General features: G+C 39.5%; 1 protein-coding gene across 2 annotated transcripts in view; it reads left to right on the top strand.

Moving 5' to 3' along the window:
• DENND1B (DENN domain containing 1B) overlaps positions 1-24,992 on the top strand; it is a 211,527-nt gene that overhangs the window by 76,681 nt on the left and 109,854 nt on the right. For both annotated transcript variants that reach the window (XM_063135069.1, XM_063135071.1), the window contains exons 5-6: positions 9,565-9,678; positions 23,089-23,158. In XM_063135069.1, coding sequence (XP_062991139.1) covers positions 9,565-9,678; positions 23,089-23,158 — 184 coding nt within the window. The remainder of the gene's footprint in view (positions 1-9,564; positions 9,679-23,088; positions 23,159-24,992) is intronic.

Here is a 24,992-nt window from a genome sequence, read left to right as displayed (position 1 = left end):
GCTGATTTGAGATGCTGACAATTCTACAGATCTGCTTGATGTATACGTTATATTATATAGCATAGCCCTAAGCATGTTTACTGAGTTCAGTGGGGCTAACTTAAAAGTTAAGTGGGCATAGGATGTAATTGTAGTATTTAATCAGAAAATATTTTCGATAAAGTATCAAAAACAATGCAATGATTGTCTGCATGCCACCAGATTTAAAACTGGTACTGGAGCTAACCAAAATAAAATTAGAAACAGTGAAAGTACATGAGGCTCTCTTACTGCCATCCAGTGGTTAGGAATTAATTAAATAGCAACGTGATTATTTGAACCGATAAATTAAGAAAACTAAGAACAATCCAGTTGTAGGCATTTGAATGAGAATAAACTCATAGCAACAGTTTTAGAGAAATGCAGCTGTATGTTAGAGTAGATATAAGCAAGTACAGGCAGTATGTGTGTTGGTATATGACTTATTTCTGTTAAAATGCATTGTCTTGTGCACATTGAAAATTTAATTTTATGCTTCAAAACAGTTGCTGCATCATTTTCTATTACAGGCCAAAAAGGATTGGATATTTTAAATTGAACATCATGTATATAATGTTCCATTGTGTTGTTAAAATCATTTTAAAAATGCAATATTAAACAGGCAATTTATGTCCACTGAATATTGGAAGATGCATTAACTACAGTATGGAATAACATTTCACTTTGTAGCTACAGAACAATAGGTTTTTTTAAAGTGGCATTATGAAGATGGTCAAAGTTATAAAGAAATCCTGGTTTTTAAAGAAATTGATGAAATGGAATAGGAAAGAAAAAGCTGTAAACAGGCTGTTGCTTTTTTCCTTTTTTGCATTTATTACATGGACTATTAAGAATGTGATTTTACTTTTTCATTTACAATGAATTACTATTTCATTTCACATGCAGCATATTTAAGGCAATTTACGCAGATGAGTTATACAGTGAGATTTGGTGGTTTTGAGCAACAATGTCAACTTCTCTGAGAATTTGGGATCATATCTCCATTGCTTTTCGCAGTCTCTCTGAAAGCTAAGAACTTGAAAGTGTGAGAGGATCTTCTACTAAATGAAAGTTCAAATTCATTGCCTCGATCTAAAGTCCTTAATGTATTTCTGTTGCTTATTTCTAATATACAACACATTTTTATTTTCATGTTACATAGTTTAGGAAATTCATGTATGAATGACATGTATGATTAATATACATGTTACAGGGAATATTAATACTTACAGCCCCAGAGTAGTTTTCAGACATACACCAGTGAATGCTGACAGTCACATTTAAGTGACTGTCAATATTCACCAAATTTTAGACATTCACTCTGACGTGTAAATGTGTGTTTATATCTCTCTACCTATAAAGCTGAAAGTATGCATGTGGGGTGCGTGTCCAGATAAGTTAGAAACTTGAAATTTGGCACGCTGATATGTCTGGCTGTACAATGTACCAGAAAAATCTAAAAACTGGAAATTTGGGGTTTTAAGTATTTATAAATAATTTAATAAAAAAACTAGGCTTATGCCCACAATTCCCAGCATGCCTTGGATGGAACTCCCAGCATGCCTTGGGCGGGAGACCAGACTTACTGGCTTTTGGCGGCTATTGTGAGTGTGCAGGTGTATAGCAGCTGCTTGCCTTTCACAACCTAGACCCCTAAGGTCAGTTTCAAGTAGTCAATCCAATTCCACATAAAAAGGAAACAACCCACATAAATGAGCTGCATCCATTTGCGGTGCTTCCTTCTGCCTGCCCTGCATGGTTTTAAAACCATAACTAGATACAACAGCATGACTTTGAGAGGCCAAACTCAGAACATGCTCAAAGGTACCCCCCTCCTGATATCGCTGTTTTCTCAGAATCTGGGGGAAGTGCGTGTGCAGCCTTCACCCTTAAGAGGGAGGGAGGAAGGGGAGGCACTCTGTGCATGCCCAGAAACAGTCCCAACGAACAAGGGCAAGTGCCTGGGCCACCCCTGACCCTTCAATACAGGCTCTTGATGGAGCACTTGGTGGGCGAGAAGCACAGGCTGAGGCAGTCCCAGCAGGACTTGGCTGGAGCTGGGTGCCACAACTAAGTAGGCCTGCTCTCCAGTTGTCTCCCACCACATCTCAGTCAGTGTTCAAGGATTAAAACATTATTCAGGGACCTAGCTTTATGCCTACAATTCCCAGCATGCCTTGGGTGGAAAGGGAAGACTTAGTGCACTTTGGTGGCCATCATTGGGAAGTGGCTCGCCATTTTGAGCCTGAAGGTAGAATGTCTGGTGCCGGCTGCCTTGGTCGTAAGGCACCATTGGGAGTGGGAGGGAAGGAGGGCACAGCTCAGGGCCTGTCACCAGTGGCAACGACCAAGCTAACCATCTGTCAGCCAGCCAGCCAGCTTCTTCATGGCCTACCTACAGGGACTGATTGTGCAGTCCGGTGTGGACTGGTTCAGCCAGCCTTCACTTCCTTTGAGCCTCAGTGGCAGGACTCCCATTGGGCAAATTGGGCACTTTGGCAAAAGGTATGCTGGGAGTTGTAGTTTTTTCCCCCTGCGGGGACAAGGAAAATCATGGTGGTGGCTTCTTTCTCAGGCTTGAATAGGCCCGACAAAGGGGGGCAAGTGCCTGGGCTGCTCCCAGCGCTTCAGTACAGCTTCTTGTTGGAGCACTTGGTAGGCCAGAAACGCGGGCCAAGCAGGTGTGGGCCTTTTACCTGGCCATCCTCGGAGGCTTCCCGGCACACACCGACAGCCCCAAGCAGAAGACTGGGCCATGGAGAGCTGTGGCTTCACCTGGCCTGCATTAGGGGTGAGAGAGAGGGAGGGAGAAAGGGAGGGAAAAAGAAATGAATTTAATTTGTTTAACAGTTAACGCATAGGCCAAGCACGGCATAGTACTTTAAGATGATTACCTTGCAGACATGTATCTTAGGGGGCCCAAGCAACCCAGGGTATATCAGCTAGTGTGTGTATATATTAAACAAGCCTCCCATTTTCATTGTATTTTTTAGATTATTCAGTATCAGTTCAAGATGTACTTCTGTTTATGTAATGGGTCATGAAAATTTAGTTTAGCTTCCAAATAGTCTGGAATAGTATATCTATGTTGGTGAAAACAAAATCCAATAATACTATTGGCTATTCTCAGGCTGTGTTCTAATGGCCAATACAATTGAGAAACACTGTGTTTTAGGTTTCAAACATCCCTATTTCTACAAGAGAAACAACAGGAGACATGAAAGCTCTAGGTATAATTCTGCCTTTTTGGATATTCTTTGGTACTTTTTAGTTCTAACTCAAGGAACCTTTTAATTTTGACCCCAAGTTGGCATCTGCAGCCTGATCCATGGAAAGTAGCTCCAGATATAATAGCTAAAATATGTTCGATCCAAGGTAGAGGCTTGTTTCCAGTGAACGTTTGAAGAAGTTAATATTTGATACCCAATGTGGCAAGAGTATAGGAATGGGACTTGGAAGATCTGGATTGTAGTCCCAACTGTGAAGCTCACTGGGTGACTTTGTGTAAATCACTGAGGCCTTAGCTAGACCTAAGGATTATCCCAGGCAAATGGAGGGGTCGTCCCTGCTTGCTCCCGGGATCCCCTGTGTGTCATTTGGATGCACAGAGACGATCCCGGGACAATCCCAGGATATAGGCCTGGTCTAGCCATGGCCTGAGTTTCAGCCTAACCTGGTTTATAGGGCTGTTGTGAAAATAAAATATAGAGGAGGAGAGCTATGTAAGCCGACTTGGATTCTTTGCAAGAGGAAAAGGGATCGTATATGCGTGTAATAATAAATAAATAAAATAAATAAGAATAAAAATGTCTGGAATTCATTTTATTGTGTTTGCTCTTAGTAATGTTGTTGTTATTATTATTATTATTATTATTATTATTATTATTATTATTATTTATTTATATAGCACCATCAGTGTACATGGTGCTGTACAGAGTAAAGCAGTAAATAGCAAGACCCTGCCGCATAGGCTTACAATCTAATAAAATCATAGTAAAACAATAAGGAGGGGAAGAGAATGCCAACAGGTACAGGGTAGGGTAAGCAGGCACAGGGTAGGGTAAAACTAACAGTAGAAAGTAACAGTAGAAGTCTGCACAATGTTGCATATGTTTGCACTGATTTTTGGAGAAAAATAGTTGCCACCCAAAAATGAGAAGTGAGGAGCTATACTTGCACCTTACCCATATCATATACAAACATTTCAGGCAGCCTTCCCCAACTTGATACCTTCCAGCTGTTTTGGACTACATCTCCCTGTATTCCTCCGTGTATTAGCCAAACTGTCTGGGGCTGATGGAGCTGAAGTCCAAAACATCTGGAGGGTACCTTGGGAAAGGCTGATATAATGGAGGCAACTAATATTCGCTCCTTCCCCTAGTAAAATAAAAATGAAACCCATCAGCAAAAGCCTAGTGGTGTTACCACATACTAGAGTGCCAACTGTACTTTCCATTCAGGTATAATGGCTTTAAAATATAACCATAATAACAGACCTGCCTTTTGTAGATCATGTGAAGGATACATCTAGTTGAACATTCAGCCTCCAACAGTAGCAGATGTTTTTTTCTAAACTATTGATTAGTACATTTCCTAATGAAATTGTCTTCGTTGTATGAAGATATATTCTTCTTTATATGTTCTAAATCCATTACCAGTCAGTTTCCTTGGTTCACATATAGTGCTATTTTGTGTATGAGAAAAATATGTCTGTATTTACTTTCTTCACTTTATAAACCTCTAGCTTATCCCTTAAACAATACAAGCACTAACTATACTGATTTTCTATGCACTGTATTGTACAGTTACATTGTATAGCAATATGCTAAACACAGCATAATAAAGCATCAGTACGTGGGGTGGATAAACAACTCATAACTTTTGTTAAAGAACTTTCTGTCATATGAATGACTCTACATTCCTAAACGATTACATGTACTCATATAAATCTACAGGAAAATGCATTCTTCCTCCAAGGGCAAACCACTTATATTCAGTGCTGATAATGTGAATTTTCCATACCTAAAGAGGGGTAATACTTAATCTGCTCTCAAAGAAAGCTTTACAATATGTCTTGATAATGAATGTAGCAGTATAAATACTCCCTATCTATTTCAGTATAAGAAGAGCATTCCCTGTTGTTTAAATATGTATTTAAAACTTTATCCATATAATATATTACAGTGACCTTGAAAGAGCGCTTTGCAGTCTGTAAGATCGATTGATGTTTATATACGTTCCTCAACGTTTAGTGATTTATTATTTCTACCAAGATCATATGAAAACACACATTGCGTATAAAGACAGAAAAAAGGGAAGGAGTATGAGCTAGAACATAAGAATGATGGTGATTATGATTATCCTGTGGCTCATTCAGCCAAGTTATGGAGACAATTTTTGATGAACAATTTTGAATTTGCAATACTATAATATTACAAATAAAACTATTTAATTAGTATTTCATTAAATTTGTACTCCAGTTTAACGGCTGGTGGCATAGATAACTGTTTTTATTTTACAAAGTTAAGATTTTTAAACCCATTACTCGTATTTATTTGTTTCTCTTTGAAGTAAACTGCTTCTTCGGTTTGTAGAGTCTGGATTTATTAGTCATCCTACAAGGAGTGTAGTCAGAGTTGTAAGGCCTGGTTCTAAATATAAATAGAAATACAAGTATTTCTGCATTCTTTATCACCCATTACTAAGCGAAGACATTATAAAAGTGTTCAAAACTATGCATGGTGCGGAGAAAGGGGATAGGAAGACATTTTTCTCCCTCTCTCATACTAGAACTCAGGGTCATCCCATGAAGCTGATTCAAGACAGATCAAAGGAAGGACTTCTTCACACAGTGCATAGTTAAATTACAGAATTCACTACCACAAGATGTAGTGATGGCTAGCGGTTTGGATGTTTTAAAAGGGGAGTAGACAAATTCATGGAGGGTAACGCTATCAGTGGCTACTACTCCTTATTACTATATGCTGCATCCAGTATCAGAGGCAATATGCCTCTGTACATTGCTGGGGGAACATGGGTGGGAGTATGCTATTGCACTCATGGCCTAGTTGTGGGTTTCTTACAGGCAGCTGGTTGGCAACTTAATCAATATTATTATATCAGCACTCATGTTTTCTAGAAACAACCTCATATTCTTTCACATGCAAGGCTCTGAGGCCTCCCCCTCCCCTTTTAAAGAAAACAGTATACTACATCTGCTCTTATCAGGTATTGTGCAGTCCAGTTCACATATTTCACCATTAATGAGTGTCAACATATAAGACTCACCCCCCCCCTTAACACAGTATAATTTTGAGGACTCTCTCCCACTGGCTGCCCCTAGAGTCATGGAAGGCTGGAGAAGCTTGAAGCTCTTACTTACTCCTTACGTTTCCTTGAACTTTCTTGGCAAGGAAGAGAGAATAATTGAACCTAGTTCTTTTCCCCCCTTATTATTTCTGGTGTGGTTAATCTTCCCAAATGTAGCACGGAATATTGTTGAATCAGGTATGACAAAAGAGCCTAGTCAGCACTTCCTTTATCCTGGTAATAAGCTGTTCCTGCTGAGGGAAAGGATGTAATGACTGGGGGGTCTCTTCTCCTCAGGAGTGGAAGGAAATGCGAAGAGAAACAGCTTGTTGGAGGAAGCTATCAAAATACCAAACAGTCAGAAGAGTGATGGCCAGTTCACCATGAGCTCTCAAAAGTAATGGCAGGGTATATCTTAGAATCACTAACTAACTACATCAGATCTTGGGTAAATTTCCTCAGGGTCTGCTGGTTGGAATTCATTCAGATTTCTCATTCATTCTTAGAAAAATATCATTGGTTTGGTTCTAGTGATTTAGATGTATTTAAGAGTTATGGACCTACTTATGTCTCATTGGTTTCAGTGGACATACTCCTGAATATGACTAAATCTGGAACCAACCTGTTGTTATCCTCACTTAATGTCATTTCCCCCATCTTTAGTTTTTCCATTGTTGCTAATAGTCTAATCAGTTTATTACAGGCCCAGCACATCCTTTGCTTTACTCTTGTTTATAACATACAAACTCTTTTCTTGTTCTTTTGAATGTAGCTGCAGATAATTTTTCCTCAAATGTCCGACTACATGGGTAACAGTAATTTGATGTCTGGGGTGGGCGGGGGGTGGGGGAAAGACGGTATTATATTATCTGACTTCCTCTCTAAAAGGTATTTCGGTATTGGAAATAACAACACTCAGTAGCTGCCTCCATCAATGCTGATAATATGGCCATGAATTATACTCAGTTATATTACAACGCCAACACAGCAAGTAACACGTTACTTTTTAGAAGTGTCACTCTTTCAGATCTTTTCAAATGGCTGCATCTCTTCTTTAAATCACACACTTACAAAGCATTGAGAGCCAGGGTGTGTTGTTCTTAGAATGTCGGACTAGGACTGGGGAGATTTGGGTTTGAATTTCCACTGAAGATCAATTGTTAGGTTAGGCTAGGACGTAGCAACTGGACAAAGGCTATCTCACATGGTTGTTGTGAGGATAAAATACAAGGGAGAGAACCATGTGTGCTTCCTTGAGCTCATTGGAAAAAAGGTGGAAACTAATATGAGCACTGTATAGCAATTGTAGTCTGACCTGACATAAAGCAGGTTCCTAGTTGCAAGGATGAATATGATAAAGGCTATAAGGTATCTTGATTTTAAAATGCTGTTTAATGATAGAATCAGAATTGTGGCGCTACTGTAATGTGTTGGAATTCCATGCTAAACATTTTTTAAATTCTATATAATGTATAAATCTTAGCTGGAGAGGGCAGGGGGCTGTTAGAAAAGAGGTACAGCCAGCAAGAAAAAAAAAACCCTCCAGGGTTCCAGAGACTGAATCCCAGTGGGATGAGACCAGAATTTGGAAGGAACTGTGCTGGCAGAAATTGCAAGGAGAAGCAGATAGATTTAAGGTGAAGTGTGCAGGGACTTCAAAAGCACCTGGACATTCAAATGGATGAGACTAAACAGAAAGATCATTTATAGCCAACGAGGGAGGACTGATAGGATACCTGGGTGGGTGTAGTTATGCTAAAACCTGGAAGAATAATAGAAATATTTCAGCCTTCTCTCTGCAGCTTTGAGTTACTCACTTCAAGGGATGCCTGAAATAGATGAGGTGGCTCTTGGTTCTCTACTGAGAAGAGCAATATGATTTGGAAAATGGCTAGTGTAATAATATCTGAGTATTTCTGAATAAATCTTAAAATAGAATCAATTGTCTGTTCTTGCTGTAAATAATAAAGACTCAAGAATTATTTCTGTCACTCAGTCTCTAACTTCGCAGGCCAGTGGTTGTATGCTCTAGCTCAGTGTTGGATTCCATGCTTTGCATGCAAAAGGTTCCACTTTCAATCTTTGGTATCTTGAGGTATCTTGAAATGCTAGAGAGCTGCAGTCAGTCATTATAGGCAATAATGAGCGTGATGGACTAATGGCCTGATCCAATATAACAAGTTCGGAACGAACATCCCAGGTGCAAAGAACCAAACAGCGTTGCACTGGACCAGTCAATGGCTCCCCCCTCCAAAATATATAATCTTGGATGTTAGAGTTAAATTAATTCTCAGAGTAGTCATATCAATAATGGACAATGGGTTTTCAAACACAACCTTCCCAGTGTGAAAAATACTCCTATGATGTAAGAGGCACAACAGTCATCAGTCTGAGCTGGAAAAGGGTTAGGGTGAGCTGGAAAAACCAGAAGGACTATCTCACCATTATCCCATGAATTTAATAGGCTATCTTGTCTTTACTGATAATTCAGTCATTCAGGAATCTTAAATTGCCTTCCAACACTATCAGTCTTTGCAAATTGTTTTGAGTTATAAACTGTTATGAGTTACGTCTACCTGAATACCTGAGGAAGACTTCCTGTTGTCGAAATGGAATTTCACCGGGGATCTGTAGTAAATTGCAATTACATCTTTTTTTATTTCTACACTACAATTATATCCTTTTTGTAGACTGCCAGAACTTTTTGCTGTGATTGATTGCCAGACATTTACTGATATTGTTGAGTTTGAAAACCTCTTGATTGTTCGTTATAGATATGACTGTTCTACGTAATTACTCATTTTAATTCTATCATCCAGTATTATACATTTTGCAAACAAAACAAAACATCATTTACTGGTCCAGTGTAGCATTATTTGGGTCTTTGCACCTGGAGTGTTCCAGTATAAAGCAGTTCCCTATGAAGGAAAAAGAGATTACACAGTTGGCCTATGGAGAAATAAGGTACTTGTTTGGTAATTAACCCTTAGTAATTAGAGTGCAGTTCAAGGATGAATCACATTGATAAGGTTCTCCCTCCCCATGACTATTTGTAGTCTTCATCTTTCTTAATTTTAATTAGGTCTATGACAGATTTATTTTTTTCTGCATTTTATGAAACAATGCCACAAACCTTTACCTGTTTCCCTAGTTAATGTAACTGTACATAAATAAGTTTACAGCATATTTCCACCTTACTTTCTACACCCCCATCTAAAATATTTTGTTTGTTTCTAGGGTGACCCAGGTGGGACAGCACTTTACCTTTGTGCTTACTGACATTGAAAGCAAACAAAGATTTGGATTTTGCCGGTTAACTTCAGGAGGCAAAGTATGCCTTTGCATTTTAAGGTAAGTAGCTGTATTTTAACTCTGTATTTTAATCTTATATCAATTTTGCTGTGTGGTTTTATCCTGGTTGTGCTTTTTATACTGTATTTTGTAATTGTGCTTTTAACCTGTTGGTTGTTTTATTGTGTTTTTAATTTTTGTGAACCGCCCAGAGAGCTTCGGCTATTGGGCGGTATAAAAATGTAATAAATAAATAAATAAATAAATAAATAGCTGTATTTAATGAATTTTTTATTGTCTTTCTCCTGTCCAACTTCTCTTTCTTTGGTAATTATTGACTTAAAATTATAGGTTTCCTTTGTAACTGAAAAACTTTAATGAACATATACTAGTCTGCTGCCTTCGTAACAGCAATTTTCAACAGTTATAAATGGGTTTTTTTTCTATAAGGGAAGATGCTTTAATGAGGTGTTTTGCAAATGCTCCATAGTTTGCCTGGCTTGGCAGGTTATGCAAGTACTTGTATAACTTTTTTAAAGGAGAAAATTGACACAAGAGCTGCAAATGAAATTGTCCTAAAATAATGAAGTGAGGTTCTAGTGCTAATTAGTAGAAATTCGTCTTCTTACTGACCCTAAGGAAAAGAAAGAAAAACTTGCACCATAACAAAGTGTATCTTAATGTATGTGTGAAATTTTCATCCTAACCTTAGTCACAAGGTCTCTTTCCCTTACTATGTACCTGTCTTGAGTCAACATGAATTTAACATGTATTTTTGTTATAGCACTTGGAGCCAATGTAATGGTTGCACATAATACTGTTTTAATAAAACGTCTGTTTTATTAAAAGAAAGAGTGCAGCATTGAGCTGGTTCAGATGATTCTTAAAAGATCTGATCCAGTCCTACGTATGGACCCGGCTCTGCCTTCACTGACCCCACCTGTCCATGCAGGGGCGGCCTCTGAATGCAGCAACTGATCTACTATGATTGTCCCTTGGGGATGGATTCTTGCCTTGGGTTCTTTTCTAGCCCAATTCATGCCATTGTTTAGTATTGCAGATGTGAGAAGATCAGTAGTGACGTTTGTCTCACTAAGTATCTTCTCACATTTTGCACAATAAAGACACTGTTGTTATTTATTGTGGGGCATTTAGATATCTTTTCTTAATGGACTGGTGCAGAAGTAATTCTGGCTTTAGCGTAACCCAGTGAAATACTAGAACTGTATTGTTCTAATACTGTGCTAGTATTGCTCATCAGTAGGCCCATGACAGAAGTTGTACTGTGGGCCCTGTGCAGATGTGATACTGATTCCCGTTCATTGCAGGCTGCAGGATTGAGACCTAGCATTGAGAGCATATACTCCCTGGTCCTACTTCTTCCTCCCTTGGGAGCAGATTCACTTCTCATAATAAGCAAGGTTTAATTTTAACCAGGATTAAATAACAGTTTCAAATCCTTATTAAAAAGAATCTTAGTTAATTTATTTATTTATTTATTTATTACATTTCTTTACTGCCCAATAGCCGGAGCTCTCTGGGCGGTTCACAAAAATAAAAACATTCAAAGTATAAAACAACAGTATAATACAATATAATATAAAATACAATATAAAAGCTCAACCAGATAAAAACAGCAGCAATGCAAAATTACTGTTACTGTTAATGTTAATGTTAACTGTGGCTAATGTGGTACTGACATTTTCCTTATTTGTGTAAAGGCAGGTAGATGGAGTTTACTCCTAGGAGATGATGAGCAGGAGAAAGAACAGGTCACTCCTGAGGCTGGTTCCTTGTGGGAGAAAATGCCCTCTAGGGCTTAAAATTGAAAAAAAAAAATTCTGACAAGATCTCCTTTCATGTCCATAAAATGTATGCCCTTATGTGATCCATATAGGCAGCACTGGAAATGTCCTATCTGACATATTATAACTGAATCCCCACACCCTGCGTTGCACCCATTATACCTGTTCTCTCCTTTCGTTTCGTTAAATGACTTTTGCTGGCTCTGACCTAATGTGTCTTCCTGCCTGGATGTGTACATGATATTGTAAAGAATTTCCCCTAATTCACTACAAAGATGATGGGTAAACTACTGTTTTTTTCTAATTTGGGTGGGACAGCCTATCTACCTTCTAGAAGCATGTTGGCTGTGCAAAAGAGTTTGAAAGCTTTTGCTTCTGTTTTCAATTAACCACAGCTTAACATGTTTAAACTTGGATAAACCGCAATCAATCATAACTGCTGCTAGTGGAAACGAGTCAACTTTTAACTGTAATTTATGAACCTTGTTTTCAGTAACCACAGTTCAGATTAACCACAGTTTAGGGTTCAGACAATATACTTAACTGCAATTCATCTAAAACATAAGGGGAAGCTTCCAACCTATCCTTCATAGCTAGGTTTGTCTGGTGTTGCTAAACCATGGTTTAACATTACATCCACATGCTACTCAGCTCCCTCAACATACAATGCACACAGAACTGTGAATTCAGCAATATGACTTCTTGTGTAAAATAAGCAATTCCTCTTCAAATCCACCAAACATGTATAATAAAAAAGTACTTCAGTTAACAGCATTTTTTTTCAAAATACAGAGACATCACTTGGAATAGACATTTTAAATTTAACATCTGAGAACCATGAAGAAAAAGAAGGGAAAACAGCTGTTCCCGAAAAGACAACTGTAACAATGAGACACTTTAGTTCAATCATTTTCACCTGCCACAGATTGATAATACAGCTGACTAAAACAGCAAATAGTTAATGTGGGGAAGCCTTACCACTTAGTAAGACCCCCAGCCATTAGAATCAGTGATTCTATGATTCTGTGAATCCGTGGCAGGAAAATATCTCAATGCACTTTTGTTAGTTCAAATGACTGAGCAAATCTGTGGGGGGAAACCTTACCACTTGGTGGCTGAGTTCCACCAAGTCCCCGTCCCACCCCAGTTGATTAGTGTGTCGTCCAAACTCAGATGGTGAGTTGGTCTTCTGTATTGGGCCTGTGTTGCATCTGCACCGAGTCATTGAGGTATCATGTCTAGATCCCCCTTAGTGGGTTGAATGTTGCCATTCAACAAGAATTGTATACTAACTGAAACAGTAGGAGATTTTTTATGAGCATGGAACTGTAGGAAGTGACTCATTTGCTAGTACGGTTCAACTGTACTAGAATTAAGTGAACACTTAATGGTAAACAGAAGTGCTATAAACAACAAAACACCACAGGCCAAGGTGATTAAAAATGTTATTACAACTGTGGATTTTCACAGTGAATGTTACCTTGTCATCAGTTTGCTCTAAAATAGATATTAAAACATAAACAGCATGACCACAATAAACTGCTTAATTAAAAGCCAAATGAAAGAAACATTTTGCCACTTTAAAGGAGAGTCTGGTTGCCTATAAAAGCAGCTGAAAATAAATGTTTGAGCAACCTGCCTCACATATGAGCAGCAAAAGGAATGGAGACTTGAACTAGCAGTGATTGTGTACCCGCAAGCATTGGCGAAGGAAGCCAATGGCATGCCAAACAGTGTACTGAGAAGAGAGGAATAGATGTGGGAAGAAGGGGGTAGACTTAGAAAGAAGTTGGGGACAAAGCATCCTGTGAAAGCATATCCTGGGCAACTAGCCAAAAGTATGTGCAAGACAGATGTACTGGGGGCAGCAAAGCTCATGTATGGGGAATTGCCTTGTAATTTTGTGTGTATTGTCCATTCTCTCCTTAGATTATAATCACTTTCTGTAATTTTAGCAGGATAGCTTTAAGACGGCTAATAGTGGTAATTTTTTTATCCAAAACAAATCAATATTCTAATCAGCAACAAGTTACTCCAATTTAATCGTACAACTAGATTTACTTCATTCATTATTACTACTGTTACTTTCTACTGTTAATTTTACCCTACCCTGTACCTGTTTGCATTCTCTTCCCCTCCTTATTGTTTTACTATGATTTTATTAGATTGTAAGCCTATGCGGCAGGGTCTTGCTATTTACTGCTTTACTCTGTACAGCACCATGTACACTGATGGTGCTATATAAATAAATAAATAAATAATAATAATAATAATAATAATAATAATGGTTGTGAACCACCCAGAAAGCTTCAGCTATTGGGTGGTATAGAAACAAAATGAATTAATAAATGCTATAGTGATTCTTTCTTAGAGGTGGCGATTTTAAGGATTTCAGAGCTGCATGTATAGTGGGGTCTGCAGAAACTCTAGGTCCTACTAGATGGTCTGCCTAGGTCCCACTCCATTTGGTATCCAGTCTTGCATAGTTAGTGGCAGGAGGCCATTGACATAATCCTAGTTTCAATGTATTTCTTGCAGGTTCTATGTTCTGAAGTATTGCTTCTAGATTCGTCTATCTCCAATAACTAGGGCTGTGCACCAGCCCCCCAAACCGCTTCGCAGCCTTATCTGGAACTTTTGGATCGGGCCCGAACCAATTCATGCCGATCTGACCCTCTCCTGTTCCGGATCGGATCCCAGAGTGAGATCTGAAGGATCGGATTGTGATTCAGCTGCCATTTTGCCCCCCTTCCCCACTTACTTGCCTCCACAGCAGACAGCTGGTAAGTGGGGAAGGGGGGACAAAATGGGGGGTGAATAAGTCCCCCTCCCCCTTCCCTGGCTCCACCGTCTGCCGCCGCACAGACCGCGGTGACAGTGGGCGGCGGAGCCAGGTAAGGCCTCCTCCCCCAACAGCTTACCTACCTCCGTTGTGGTCTGGCGCCAGCTTCAACTGAGGGCCAGGCTTCAAACCAGAAGAGTAGGCTGCAGCTGCAGCCTGCTCTTCCGGTTTGAGGCCTGGACCTCTGTTGAAGCCGGCCCCGGACTGCGATAGAGGCAGGTAAGCCCCCTTCCCCCCACCACTTACCTGCCTCCATCGCAGTCTGGCGGCAGCTTCAACTGAGGCTGAGGCCTCAAAGTTTGAGGCCTGGGCCTCAGTTTGAGGCCTGGGTTTGAGGCCTGGGCCTCAGTTGAAGCCACCACCGGACCGCAACGAAGGCAGGTAAGCCCCCCTCCCCTCTGCCCCCTTACCTGGCTCTGCCGCCATCACCACACGGACTGCGGCGGCACCAGGTAAGCCCCCCTCCCCCACACTTACCTTTTTTTTGGCGCTCTGGATCAAGGTGAAGGATCCGCTTTGTCTCAATCTGCTTTGTCTCAATCCACAGCTCCCCCGACCAGATCCGTCTCCGCCTTTGGTGGAGGCAAATCAGGCCGCTCCGCTATCGCTTCTACGAACCGAAACAAAGCGGAGCACAGCCCTGCCAATAATCATGCCTTAAAGCAGCCTTCTCCAACCTGGTGCCCTCCAGATGTTTTGGGGTCCCATCAGTGTCGGCCAGTTTGGCCAATGGGAATGCTGGGACTTCTAGATCAAAGCTACTGGCGGACACTGGTTTGGGCAAGGCTTTCTTAAAGCAGAACGTCTTTCAGCCTGAGGGCCAAATTCCATTTCAGAGAACCTCGGGGGGGGGGGGAACATTCCAGTGGTGGGCCCCCCGAAGGCAAAAGTGGTGAGGTAAAACAACAACAAAATATGCCAGAATATTTTAGCGTAAAGTTCTTAATGACAGTAACTAAGCATGAGAAGGTTTCGTTTTCTACTTGTCACTTTCTTGTCAGCATCTGGCTGCTCACTGTTGAAACAGAATGCTAGACTTGATGAACCTTTAGGCTGATTCAACAGGGTTGATTCTTTTTATAGTCTAATGGCACAATATTTGCCTGCTTTAATTGAACACTTTAGGTCTGTTACTTTGCAGAAGTAACTGCTCAAATAAAAAGTGGCAAGCTATAATTTTTCAGCAAGCTTTAATAAGAACCCTGCCATTATTTTTTCCATTGTGACAATTTCAAATTTACAATGCAATACTAAATGCTTACCAGGCCAGCTAGTCTACCCAACCCCCCACCCAACCACGCCAAAACTGTATGTATAGCTTGTGAATGCATTCACCTTTTACGCATGGGGATAGTGTGTGTGTGTGTGTGGGGGGAATAGCATGAGTGAAAGAAATATATTTCCGGGCTACAGGTCTGCCTTCTCATTAAAAAAATCAAATAAAAATCAAATATTATGTCCTTAACTGTGTTTTGGGTAGTTCCAAAGGAATGAAGATTGTACTGAGGGAAAGGTCTTGAAAAGCAAATTAAGTATAATTTGTAAGCAGTGTGCAATGGCAGATGGCAGCAAACCGAGTCGTGAGTGAATACATTCAGATAGCCATACTGTGCATCTTTATTGATATTTTAATCTGTAATTCCACTTTTCTACCATACAAGGCGCTGAAACACTATACAATCCTTACAAACAGTGTGATCAAAACCTTAGCATCCAGAAGAACACACAGCTGACAAATCAGCTGAAGCTGAAGGAATACACTGCTCTCCATGGCCATCTCTTTAATGCCTAAGAGCAACACCAGCACAGCTTTACACATAAGAGTGAGGTATCAGTAGGCCTCGGGCAACTCCAAGGTACAAGAATCCCTTTGAAGGGGGGGAAAAGACGTCTGAGCATGCTCATTTGCCATGGAATGCTGACTGTTGGGGTGGGGGGGAGGAGCAAGGCCACCTTGACTTCTTTATTTATTTATTTATTACTTTTTTATACCGCGCAATAGCCAGGGCTCTCTGGGCGGTTCACAAAAATAAAAACCATTCAAAGTATAAAACAACAGTATAAAACCATAATATAAAATACAATATAAAAGCTCAACCAGATAAAAACAATGCAAAATTACAACTTTAAAACACCAAGTTAAAATTTATTTATTTATTTTTTTAATTTTTTTTATTCATTTTCTACACTATATAAACATAAAAAAAACATTCCAAAATATAACTAAAACAACACAATAGGAAAAAAACTTCAAACATCTGCTACATACATATTGAATAATTGTTGAGTACAAATATCAAAAACTATTACATATACCTTATCACACTACAACATCTTCGTTCTTAACATAAAAGTGCACCCCCCACCTCGGGATCATTCTATAAGTTAAAATTTATAAGCTTTTAAAATGTTGGGAGAATAAAAAGGTCTTCACCTGGTGTCTAAAGGCATATAATGTAGGTGCCAAGTGAACCTCCTTAGGGAGCTCATTCCACAGCCGGGGTGCCACAGCAGAGAAGGTCCTCCTCATGGTAGCCACCTGCCTCACTTCCTTTGGCAGGGGCTCGCAGAGAAGGACCCCTGAGGATGACCTTAGGGTCCGGGCAGGTACATATGGGAGGAGGCGTTCCTTCAGATAGCTTTATTTAGATTATTATAAGAACATAAGAAGATTCCTGCTGGATCAGACAAAAGTCCTATGTAGTCCAACTTAGAAATGCCTGTTGGAAGCTCACAAGTAGGATACGAAGGATTTAGCACCCTCCCACTGTTAATTTCCAGCAGTTAGTAATCAGGGGCATGCTACCTCTGACCCTGAAGGTGGCATATAACCATTATGCCTAGTAGACAAAGAAAGTGATTTATTAAAGCCATCTAAATTGGATTATCATCTTTGGATTTTGTTCTATGGTGTCAATTGTTTTTCAGTTGTCGTATGTATTGACAATGAAAAGAAACAAACTAGCTACATGAGTAGTGCACGTCATCAAATCCATATGGCTCCAACAAATTGTTGCATACAGGCCCCTCATGAAATGCAGCATGCTGGTCCTTCTACAAGTTACTGTCCAGTGAGTCTCCAAGTCCACTGAGTCAGTCACTTACATTTTTTCATGTCATGTCAAAGGGCTGAACAGCTCATAAAAGCACAGAGAGGCTCAATTGCTGTTTAGAGAGGATCCAGATATAATTTTCAAGTGCAAAATGCATAAAATATCTACAGTAGAAAAATTGCTTGAAGGATGAATTACGTGATAAATTTGTAACACTGGGGACCTCAAACTAAGTGGAACAGCAATTATAATAGCTAAACATGTTCCTGTACTAGCATGGGTCTCTCAGACAAATGAGGGAATATATTAAAAGGGAAAATAATGCAGAAAACTATCACATTGTCACTTATCTATGCTCCTGACACCAGGAATGCTTTCTATTAATATAAAGTTAATATTCTGCCCTGGGAACTTGTTGAAGGGCATACATAATTTTTTATAAATTAATTTATACACATATTCACACACACTTCAGGATCTGCACAGTTTTGGGGAGTAAGAGGTTTTGTTTGGGATGGGGAAGAAAAATCAAAATACGATGTCAACATGTTTCAGATTTACCACTCCTACTCCATTGGCCGCTGGTTTTGAAGACACTGATAATGTTACAAAACTAGTTTTGCTTTAGTACACATTACTGGAAGACGGGTGTGGGTTGGGTGGAGTTCTGCAGTGTCAAACCAGTCATCTGTCAGCTGCAACAGCTCTGTACCAACAGCATGAAGATAAGTCTCTATCAATACACATATTTAATAATTTTTTAGTGTGAAGAGGTATGATTAATAATTTTTCTGTCCCTCATTTTAGTTACTAAAGCTAGAAAATATTGCAAATGAATAGAAAATTGGCAACAGAAGCAAGACATGGTACTAAAGATTGCTAGAACTTACTGTAGACCAACGTTCCCCAACCTGGTGCTTTCTGGATGCTTTGGACGGCATCCCTGACCATCGGCCATACTGATTGTGGGTGATGAGAGTCGTTATCCAAAACATCTGGCGCACACCAGGTTGACGAAAGCTGCAGTAGGCTTTCTGCATGTTGCTTTACATCATGGCACTTCACAAATGCCTTTCCCTTCCATGGAGCTCACAGTTTGGGTTTCTGCTCTTGCTGAGGCTTCCACAGACCCTTTTATTTTGTATATCTTTTTAAAATATACTTTTTGTGTGTAGTTTTGCTTCTAAATGTGTTTTTTCACAGTAATGACAACGCAATTTTGAACATTCCAAAGTAAATGATTGAGTTAGCTTCAACGTTTCATTGTAAAAGAATAATATGCTTTGTGGAATATTTTTGGGGAATATTACCCAATATTCCTGTACATCAGAAGCCCAGGTATTAATATCCCTAAGTATTTTTTGTAGAATGCATGACAATAATTTAACTGGGGTTCATTTTGTTATACTACTGTCTGTGTCTCTAGCTGACCTTATGCATCTGGAGAAATGCAAACGGCATCATTAAAATTTTCAGCCTTGGATCTGATTAATGAAATTTTATGACTGTAAAATTGTCACCTAGATTTCTAAATGAAATGTTCTAATAAGGTAGACAGGTTTATTTGGGAAGCCTTTGTAGTTCTTCATCTCAGACTGGGCTTGAAGCTCCCCCCTCCCTTTAAACAAATCCCTCAGAAGCAGAATGTTTCAATTTTACACATTTTGTGTCAATTTTCCAGACAGAAAGTAGCCCCTAGACATTAGACATTTAGCTACGGAAAGGCGGTTTCCTTAGTTTTATTTGATTACTAGAAGTTAGATTCCTGCTGATAGTTCAGGACTGTTAGTGGTTACCTGACTGTTTGACAGAAAACATTTCCTTTCCTTTATTTAACCTTTGACTTACGAATATAAAAGCTTTATCAGAACTGTAGTGGAAGCGCAAGCGAGGTGGAAGTCTACTTAGTGCAACAAAGCTGAAGAATGACTTTGAATGAAAGCCTGAGCGCCTGCTTTGTGGCTCCTTGGATTAAAAGAATATGCTAAATACGTTTTTAATTAGCAATGAAATATCTGGTGCCATTGTTTATATGACAGGTAAGGGCCACATTTTAGGTAGGATCTAATGCATTTTAAAAGCATAACACTTCCACATCCGTGATTGATTTTGCAGATGTTATTTTACAGATTTTGTGCTTTACGTGGCAGGCAGGAAATTTGTTGAAGCACTCTGTGAACCACTGAAATTAGGACATACTGATTTAAGCCAGTTTTGTGATTCAGCTTTTATGTGATTCTTGCTAGCATAAGGATTTCTCTGACTTCGTACAGTGCCTAGCATAAAAGTGCTCAAATCCTAATTGGCTTCCCTCCCCATTGTTACTGTGTAGCTTAATCATATAACTGTCTCAGTTGTGGTAAATGTCAACTTTAGTTAGATAGTTCTTCAATTTGGGTTTAGAGGAAAAATATCTCCTGCAATAATTTTAGAAGAATATTTATTAATTTGGGGTTAGGAAATTCCTAGGATTTGGTGCTGACAGTCTCACCTTATGTTAGAACATAAGAACATAAGAAGTGCTATGCTGGATCAGACCGAGGGTCAATCTAGTCCAGCACTTACGGTTCAAGTGGCCAACCAGCCGTCGGCTAGGGACCAACAAGGCAGGAGATGGTGCAACAGCACCCTCCCACCCATGTCCCCCAGCAACTGGTGCACACAGGCTTACTGCCTCAGATACTAGAGATAGCACACAACCATCAGGGCTAGTAGCCATTGATAGCCTTCACCTCCAGGAATTTATCCAACCCCCCCTTTAAAGCCATCCAAATTGGTGGCTATCACTATATCCTGTGGTAGTGAGATCCATAATTGTACTATGCGCTGTGTGAAGTACTTCCTCTTATTTGTCTTGGATCTCCCACCAATCAGCTTCATGGGATGACCCCAGGTTCTAATATTTTGAGAGAGGGAGAAAAGTGGTTTGAATCCATATATACAGTTAACATACTAAAGTTCCACACACAGTCATAGAGATGCTGTATTTCTCTACAGCAGTCAGCAGTGTAGTAGAAAAAATGGCTAGGATCCAACATCGCTCTAGTGCGCAGAAGGCACTTCCACACATGCAAGGGGAAGGGGGAATTCCTGGATTCCACTTCTAGCTTTACCTTCCCATCCCCATGCCCCATCTCACACCATTCTGAAGGGTTACCAATCTTCAGGACCAGGTTTTTAGGAGGTGTAAGAGGGCTGCAGCAGAAAGGAGGAGACAGGAAAACTCCATTCTGTAAGCAGAATTCCACTCATGTATTTAGGATACAAGCCAGTTACGTTATGGGATAAGGAAGGGGCATAGGTAAGGCAACATTGTTTCTGAGGGGACAACCATTGTAATGCATAATGGTGGTTTGTACTGGGAACAAGTAATGGAGGGGACGGGATGACATGCAATCACCCTTCCTAGTTCTGCATTATGAGAAATAACGAATGCTTAGTGTGCATCTGAATACCAACTATTGGGTGGTATAGAAATGAAATAAATAAAATAAATAAAAAACTGCTATGACAGAACATTGTCATAAACAGTGACATCATACATTGTTCTTATACATGGATGTATTGTTCAAATGCCTGGATTTTGGTGTTGAAGGATTCATTTTAATGGTGGCTATAGATATATTCCTTTGTGAATACTAACTTATGGTTCAATTTGATCTTTTTATTTTAAGTAGCAAGCTCTAAATTATCCACATCTAGCATTTTTGTGGATTTAACAGTTCTAGGTTAAGGGTAACTGTTGTTGAAGCCTTCCAGCTGTGAAAGGAAAATCATTCTAGTATTTGGGATTTCAGCATTCAATTAGCTAGACTATTTTATTATTCATACTTTGTGGGGTGTGTGTGTGTGTGTGTGTGTGTGTGTGTGTGTGTGCTTGTGCTTGATATTCTATGAAGTTTCCCCTTTTGCATCCAACTTTTATGGACTTCTGGAACCATTGAAGTTATATGTTTTTAATGAATAGTAAGTACTGAATATTCTCTTGGAGGTTAAAAAAAGAACACAAATAAACCAGGAACAGAAATGTGCTGCAACAAGCTCCTTTCAAAACAAACAAACTCTTTGTATTGTCTTTTAAGGATTTTGTAGCAAATGAGAAGGTGAAAGGGAGTTTAAAAATTCTGATTTTGTAGTTCAGGACACGCTCTTTTGGGGCGGGGGGAGGGGAATGGCTGGATCACTTTGTCCAGAACGCCCACATTTTAAATAATGTAAGCTAGGTATAAGCTAACCTTATTTGTATTTGTTGTATGTTACTGTATAATGCAGTATTCTAAATCAGTCCACGACACTTAGCTGCAAACATTCATACACTCTAGTGCAGTGATGCCATGGAGCATGCTAAAATTTTATAAGCAGTGCTAAGTGTGGTTTGAATAATCAAACAACAACGGTGAATGAACCCACCACTCCTTTGTCTCTCGGAGAGGAGAGATCCAACACAGCATTGTTTCCCCCTTCCTCCACCTCTGTGTGAATTGTGACATTATCCTGAAGCAAGGTGTGAGAATGCATCAGGTTGATAGGGAGTTGAAAATCCCATAAGAATCTGCGTTGCTCAGAAAACAAGGTCCTGTTCCTAAATCTTGACTGAGTAGGCATAGGGGAGGAGGGGGGGAAAGGCAATATCAAGTGAGCAAAGCAGTTGCAAGGAGGGTGGTTGCCCATTGTTTCTGATCTCATTGTTTCTCATCAAGAATGATCTATCTATCTATCTATCTATCTATCTATCTATCTATCTATCTATCTATCATCATATAGTGTGCCTCCAATTTTAATCCAGAAAACACACATCCTCTCCCCACGTATCTAAAGGTTTAGAGAATGCTGGTTTAGAGTAGGTTTTCAAATTGGTCTTAAGGGTAATGATCTTTAGAATAAGGTTTCAGATTGTTAAGACACATCTGCATCTCTTCTGAGCCGTTCTGTTGGATCTAAATGGTAGCATGTCTCTTCTTAGTGTTCTCTCCTTTTAGTAAGGAATTAAATGCTCTTAAATTTACATCTGTTGGCTGAATTTTCTTTTCTCCCCCCCCCCAAACTTTCAGGAACCTAGTAAAAAAACTGCTAACACCACGCCAATTTCATATAATGCTTTTATCAGCCTTTATCAATCTAATAGCTTAACCAAATATACATTAAAAATCTGAGGTATGGTGGGGACTTGATCATTTCGTTAATACGAAATCTTGATCCAAAGAACAGATTCAGTTGTTTCTCTTCCCTCACAAGTATTTTAAATGAATATGGAAATACAACAAACGTTTCTTTTGAAAATGCAAAACAGTTACGCTGCTCTGTGAAATAATCAAAAAGCCATTTTAGCATCTTCGTGGCTAGAAGTGCTGTTCGTTTCAGGGAAGGCAGACATGTGCCAAGCCCTAGGGGGAGGAGACACTCAGTCTAATCCCACTCTAGTTTTGGCCTCTATCAGAACAAACCCAGGCTGTGACTAAACTCTCTTGTGTTCTGCTTAAATGGAATGTTTATTTCTCATGTATGTGGTACTTTTTGTGTGTAGTGTGATACTGTAGCCAAATCAATGGTCTTCATAGTGTAGTGTTGTCTATACCGACTGGTAGTGAGTCTCAGAGTTCCCCACCACCATCTCTACTACCCACGATCCTTTTCCTGATGTACTAAATGTTTGCAGGACCGTGTCAGTACCATTTTTTTTCTTGTGAAGTGCTCAGAGCTAAACTAGTTTAACTCTCAAAAAGTGCAATGTAATGAAGTAATTTTTATGTTACTCTTTTTCTGTTTTCAGCTACTTACCATGGTTTGAGGTGTACTACAAACTTTTAAATACACTGGCAGATTATTTGGCTAAAGAACAGGTAACTTTTTTTGTTACTCTTCAGTAAATGTACTTTTGTTTAGAAGAAATGCTAATAATCATCAAACTATTAAAAAATGGCACTTACGCACTAGAGTACAATTCCTTAACAACATCTTAAATGAATTTCAGAATAGTCTCTTACCTTTGATTGGTAGACTTGTGTGTAGTCATACTTGATTTTCAGCTGGGGGGAAAATGGTGTAGCCTTCTCCATCCCTTCCAGACACCCTTAGCCACCAGTTAGACACCCATTTCAGGGTGGGAAAGGGCAGGCTTAGCGATAGAGTGGACTTATATCCAAATCACACAGCTGCAGCTTCCTCCTCCTCCCACAAATGAACATCTTCTAAAACTGAGGATGTTGATGGCCTGCTCAGTCTTCTGGGTTATGCACTGATGGCCTCTCCTCCTGTATTTATTATTTTTTCTTCTTGTTGTTACCTACTACATGTAAGTGAAGTTAGCCCAACATTAATTCTGGCTTGCAAATGATTTAGTTTTCTTAAGTTTAAGTATGGGATTTCTTTAATCAGCCATTGTTCTATGGACAGGATTACTAATGCATTAAGCATATCTTTGGATATAGTGTTTCTCAGTAAAGCCTTTATTCTCTTCGGAGTTGATAGAATAAAGAGCTGAGAATGCTCACTCTGCTTCTACAGTTGTCATGAGAATGGTCACTGTAATTCTCGACAGCTTCACCGTTTCTGCAAAATACCTTCAAATTCTTGTCCAGAAGTATGTGCAGTAGTATTGAATCATCCCTTATATAGTGTTTGATTTGAACCAGCCACCTGGTAAGCTTGTAGAATCTCTCTCCTTAGAGTATTTAACAGAGAGTCTGGTCATGAATCATTTACATTGGAATGAATGCACTAGGTATGAAATACCTTTAGAGTGGGGAATGGTCTAGTTGACCCATTGAAACTATTGAACTCTCCTGCCAGGGTCACCCTCAACTATTCATATCAATTTGACTCAAAATTTTAAGAGTATGTTGGTTTGGTGTCTCTCCCCCACCCCCCTCCCAGCCCAAGCTTTAGGGATACAGTATAATTGTGATGTCTTAGCCATCAGAAAAATAAGAATTGCTGACCTTTCATTCAAACACTAAAACTACTTTCCTTCTTGGGAGTACTTTGGTTTGATTCCTTTGGTTTGATTCCTTGATACATGTGCAGATGTTACATTAGAATAGCAAATCCATGTGGCTTTCTAGATTTCCTGGACGATCATGTGGATTTTCGGTTCTGATGCTGTGTTTGCCAAATTTCTTTTCCATGGACAACATTCCAAAGCTCTCCCATGGTGGAAGAATGTCACATATGAATTGGCTCTTGTAACAAACATGTGTTAAGCACACTCACTGGAGGGCTTCTATGTAGTTAGCACTTTGCAAGACGATATGGATGTGCATTTGAACTTGTAAGGCTTCACACAGGAGAAAACTTAACATGTTTTCATGAAGTTGGAAATTGGCTCTAAGATTCCCACGTTTTTGCTATAGGTTTTTGGCATATAAGAAAATATGTTCTATGATGCACTGCTCTTTTTACTGATATGGAAGAGTTGACATCCATACAATTCTTCAGTGCACTCCAATCCTGCTCAGCTCACACTCCCTCACCAAAGCACCTACCAAACATACATCATTGTCACAATTCTAGAGATTGCTTTGGATGACCTACGACATTAATGAGGGGGTGCAGTCTAGCTAGATTTCACACTGGTACAAAACTCAAAGGTAATTTTTAAAGGATAATCTGGACGCAGTACTGTAAGGAGTAGACCTCCAACCTAGATACATCTGGGTGGTTTCTCAACTATAATTT

This window comes from Elgaria multicarinata, chromosome 1 (genome assembly GCF_023053635.1).
Source record: "Elgaria multicarinata webbii isolate HBS135686 ecotype San Diego chromosome 1, rElgMul1.1.pri, whole genome shotgun sequence".
Lineage (NCBI taxonomy): Eukaryota > Metazoa > Chordata > Lepidosauria > Squamata > Anguidae > Elgaria > Elgaria multicarinata.
Note: the sequence above shows the minus strand (reverse complement) of the source record. Positions and strands in the feature narration are given on the sequence as shown.